Consider the following 5,000-nt stretch of genomic DNA (forward strand, 5'->3'; position numbering starts at 1 on the left):
AAGCAAACACGCTTTCGAAATCTGAAGGAAAAAGGGAAGTGGATTTTTTGATCATAGTAGCACTTTAAATCGGAACTTTTTGAGTTGCATTCATTTTAAGCTTCAGCAAGTTAAAACTATGTTAGATTTACTTTCCAAGCGTTTGGTTAGATTCGCCGAGAAAGCAGTCGTTTCAGTTTAAAATAATTTATCTTTTCTACTTTTCATTCGCAGCTTTTAGTGTTGCGCATGCTGATTCCGTTATTGATGTCTACCCATGTTCTGCTTAATAATAATAACAATAATAATAACAACAATAAGAATAAGAATAATAATAATAATAATAATAATAATAATATTAATAATAATAATAATAATAATAATGTCTTTATTCATTCGCTAAAATACATAACAAATGCTGCAATAAATGAGATATGATATGTACTATACGTTAATAATATCTGAGAATTATATAACTAAATTTTATTTAAAATTTAATCTATTAAAAAAGCTCTCCTTAATCGCTCTGTATTCAATTTTGGTCTAGCAGAAGGTGGCGCACGAAATTGATCAGAAGTAACTGCTTTTTTTTCGTTTGCTATTTTATTGCGTTTAGCTATTTATTGTCACAATTGCCACTACTACTACTACTACTACTACTACTACTACTACTACTACTACTACTACTACTACTACTATTATTATTATTATTATTATTATTAGTAGTAGTAGTATTAGTATTATTGTTATTATTATTATTATTATTATTATTATTATTATTATTATTATTTTACACATTTTTTTTCTGGACCTCGCACTAAAGCTTGTTCTCTTGTGTTCCAGGCCTCCTGGCGAAGTTTGTAAATAAATAGATCAATCAATCAATCAGAAAAGTAAATTATGCTTTTGCGTTGCCGTTGTTGTTGTTGTTTTAACATTTATTGTCTAAACTAACGTTTTAAAAGCTCGGACAGCATTTGATATCAGTTTTTTTAGCAGTTGAACAACGAGATCATGTCGTTCACACGGAAGCTTTGGGAGCATATGTAGGGAACTAAGCAGATCATTTAGAAGATTTTGGTAATTTCCCAATATATTCTCGTTTTAATCAGTGGTTCCCGTAGTTTACGTGTCCCCACAAAACCAGACTGTCGTTGAAGGACAAACAACCAACATTAGCTGCAAGGCGAGTGGTGTACCACATCCAAAACTATCGTGGAAATTTGAAAATGGAGAGCTTCCTACGGATGCTGTCATTACAAGTACTTCGAACCCGTCACTTCTTCTGTTACCAAAGACTGCAAAGAGTATGGAGGGATGGTACCAGTGTATAGCCAAAAACGAGGCTGGTGAAGAAAGTTCCAATTCTACTCTTCATGTATTAGGTTTGCTTTTTTTGTGCTATGAGTTTTGTTTACAATTTAGATCACGTGTCATGTGTTTTTGAAAACAAAAGGGTTTGAATTGAATAGATTTACTTCCAAATAAAATCAAGAGAGTATGAATCATACTTTTTTTTCCGTGAATCATGAAATGGTCTTTTTATTGCCTGTAAGATGTAAAACGGTCATTTTATTTTCCTTATTCTGCATTAGGTGCTTTTACTCCTCGAGCTTAACGCCTATATCTTCTTAATTAAAGAAGGTTACAGTTATATTCCTTTGTATAGCTTTCAGCGATCTGGATCGAGCAGAAAGAGACGTCATTTACTCACTTACTTAAATTTTGCACTCTCGCGTTTTAAAATTCGTGTTCTGCATACTAAGTAAGCCGCGTTCACACACTGCACTTTTAAGCTGAGGGTAAATGACCTCACTTTCTGTTCATATCGAAACAAGAGGTAAAATTATTTTGGATGTAGAATTGTGTAGTTGTTTAATAGTGGCTGAAATATGTTACATTCTGCAAATAGTCAGTGATATTTGATCTAAAAGAAATTTCGTTATATGAAATTTGCTCTTATAAAGTATTTTCCCAAAATACTCTTATTTTAATCAGTGGCTCCTGTAGTTTACGTATCCCCACAAAACCAGAGTGTCGTTGAAGGACAAACAACCAACATTAGCTGCAAGGCGAGTGGGGTACCACAACCAAAACTATCCTGGAAATTTGAAAATGGAGAGCTTCCTACGGGTGCTGTCATTACAAATACTTCGAACCCGTCACTTCTTCTGTTACCAAAGACTGCAAAGAGTATGGAGGGATGGTACCAGTGTATAGCCAAAAACGAGGCTGGTGAAGAAAGTTCCAATTCTACTCTTCATGTATTAGGTTTGTGTGTTTGTTTTGTTTTGTTTTTTTTGCTATGACTTTTGTATATAATTTAGATCACGTGCATGTGGCGTGCTTTTAAAAACAAAAGGGTTTGAATTGAAATCAAGAGAGTATGAAGGTAGGAGAGGTAATCCCTCATATTGGCTCTTTTTGCATCGTTATCGCTCTTAAGTTATTTTTAGATCTCCAGGGAGATCCGGTATTCCCACGAGGGTTAACTGATAGCCAATCATATGTGACCATTTTACCAATGTTGACAGCTGAGCGAATTCGGATGCAGTCATTATAAATACTTCGAACCAGGCACTTCTTCAGGTGCTAAAGGCTGCAAAGGGTATGGAGGGATTTTATTTTTTATTTATTATTTTTTTCTCTTTTAAAATTTATTTAACATAACAGAAGTTTACATTGCACAAGATACATGTATATAAAAACAAAAAAAAAAAGAAAACAAATACACCAGTGTACAGCCAAAAACGAGGCTGGTGAAGAAAGTTCCAATTCTACTCTTCATGTATTAGGTTTGTGTGTTTGTTTTGTTTTGTTTTTTTTGCTATGACTTTTGTATATAATTTAGATCACGTGCATGTGGCGTGCTTTTAAAAACAAAAGGGTTTGAATTGAATAGATTTACTTTCAAATAAAATCAAGAGAGTATGAAGGTAAGAGAGGTAATCCCTCATATTGGCTCTTTTTGCATCGTTATCGCTCTTAAGGTTTTCTTAGATCTCCAGCGAGATCCGGTATTCCCACGAGGGTTGACTGATAGCCAATCATATGTGCCCATTTTACCAATGTTGACAGCTGAGCGAATTCGGATGCAGTCATTATAAATACTTCGAACCAGTCACTTCTTCAGGTACTAGAGGCTGCAAAGGGTATGGATGGATTTTATTTATTATTTGTTATTTTTTTCTTTTTTTAAATTTATTTAACATAACAGAAGTTTACATTGCACAAGATACATGTATATTAAATAAAATAAAAAAAGAAAACAAATACACCAGTGAACAGCCAAAAACGAGGCTGGTGAAGAATATTCCATTTATACTCTTCATGTATTAGGTTTGCTTTTCTTTGATGAGTTTCGTATACAAGTTAGTTCACTTTCCGCGTCATTAATAAAAAAAGAGGGTTTGAATTGAATAGATTTATTTTCAAATAAGGTAGATCACAGTTCACAAGGCAGCCAGGCTAGGTTATTTTCCCACCTCTCCGGTTTAAAAGGAATGCAGCTTATAGAAGCTAGGATTTAAGACCAGACGTTTTGACACTCCTGCCTAGTGCCTTCTTCAGGGGTGATCTAAAGCTGTTACGTGAATCCTTTTATACGCTCACTGGTAGCGCCATTTTTTATTAATGAGGTGTAAATAGGTGTCAGGTACGCTATGTATACTAGTCCTTGCAATGACTGCCAACATTAGTATATCGGACAAACCAAACGTCAGTTTGGCACGCGTTTAAGATGCACCTGACTTCATTTTCTTTTTTTCTATTTAATTTGCAAAACAGTTCGTAATTTGGCAAAGATTAAAAAAAAAAAAAAAAAAAGAATTAAGTAAATCCATCGAACCCTCGCGAGTCTGTGAAGGTTTAAAGTTGTGATGTTCTGGTTCTCGGCCGTGTGAAAGGAGGTCTGAAACTTAATGCATTTGTGACGTCAGCTGGCGAAACCAATTGCTGCGCTTTTGAGACGAAGGTGCGATCAACTGGAGTTCATCTAAAGTTTCTGGGCTTGATAAAATCTTTTAAATTAACCTTCAGGCCCAGAAATGATTTAAAATCAGCAAAAAATATCATTAAGCGAAATTTACAGACTCGGATAATTCCATTGAGTCCAAGGACGGCTGGTATTTGTTCTTTCGCATCAAAGAAGAAGATGGTGATTTCCAAATGACGCCGGTGTCGCCAAGTAAAAGCGAAAGAAGTCTGGAATTCCGATGAGCTGATGGTCGATGAAGACTGCTTAAAAGGCATATGAAAAGCAACTAAAAGAAAATGAAACCCTCGAGCGAATGTCGGAGGAAATTCCCAGCAACACGCGTATCGGGAATATTCTAGAAAAACTTTATCTGTGCGCAAATCGCTTCCCCAGTTGATGTCACACAACAGAATTGGACCCAATCTCCTGCAAACTCGGCGGTGAACCAAACTAGCGCCTATTTTCAGAATTTCGAAAATTTACAGAAAAGTGAGGAACTAACATATAACTATAACATTTTCACCAGAGTATCAGGAACAAAATAATATTTTGACGGCTAACAAAAAAATTTGGGGTGAGGTGCACGTTAAAGGAGCACGAATTCAAAGGGCAGTAACGAAACTTCAGCGTCATAATATACTTGCCACACCAAGCATGGAATTGGGTGAAATATAATATATAGATTTAGCCAATCCTAAAAGCAAAGCTCCCGTTTCTAACCCCAGAAAGCAATATGGTGTATATGGAAATAATATGCTATTGCATAAAGAAAAAAAAAATAGACATGATCATTAGCGTATACAGTTTACAGTGACAAACAAGCCTTGCAAACAATAAATGAAGGGGTAGTTTCTAAAGAAACTGTGATGCTGCGTCGGTGGGGAAGTAGTATACAAAAATTTGGTTTTATCAACGGAGTTGATAATGTAAATTGGCCACCGTACAGAGATTCTAAAAGCTGACGTTTCGAGCGTTAGCCCTTCGTCAGAGCGAATCGAGGGATTATGGGTTACGTGTAGTTTTTATAGTAGAGTAGGAGCTACGC

The 5,000-nt window shown here is 35.3% G+C and overlaps 1 protein-coding gene across 1 annotated transcript in view; it reads left to right on the plus strand.

Moving 5' to 3' along the window:
• The first annotated feature begins 1,280 nt into the window (after nucleotides 1-1,280).
• LOC137989067 (vascular endothelial growth factor receptor 1-like) overlaps nucleotides 1,281-5,000 on the plus strand; it is a 34,396-nt gene continuing 30,676 nt past the window's right edge. The window contains exons 1-2 of the mRNA XM_068834955.1: nucleotides 1,281-1,364; nucleotides 1,978-2,250. Coding sequence (XP_068691056.1) covers nucleotides 1,289-1,364; nucleotides 1,978-2,250 — 349 coding nt within the window. The 5' untranslated portion in view covers nucleotides 1,281-1,288. The remainder of the gene's footprint in view (nucleotides 1,365-1,977; nucleotides 2,251-5,000) is intronic.

The sequence above is a fragment of the Montipora foliosa genome, unplaced genomic scaffold (assembly GCF_036669935.1).
Source record: "Montipora foliosa isolate CH-2021 unplaced genomic scaffold, ASM3666993v2 scaffold_438, whole genome shotgun sequence".
Taxonomy (NCBI): domain Eukaryota; kingdom Metazoa; phylum Cnidaria; class Anthozoa; order Scleractinia; family Acroporidae; genus Montipora; species Montipora foliosa.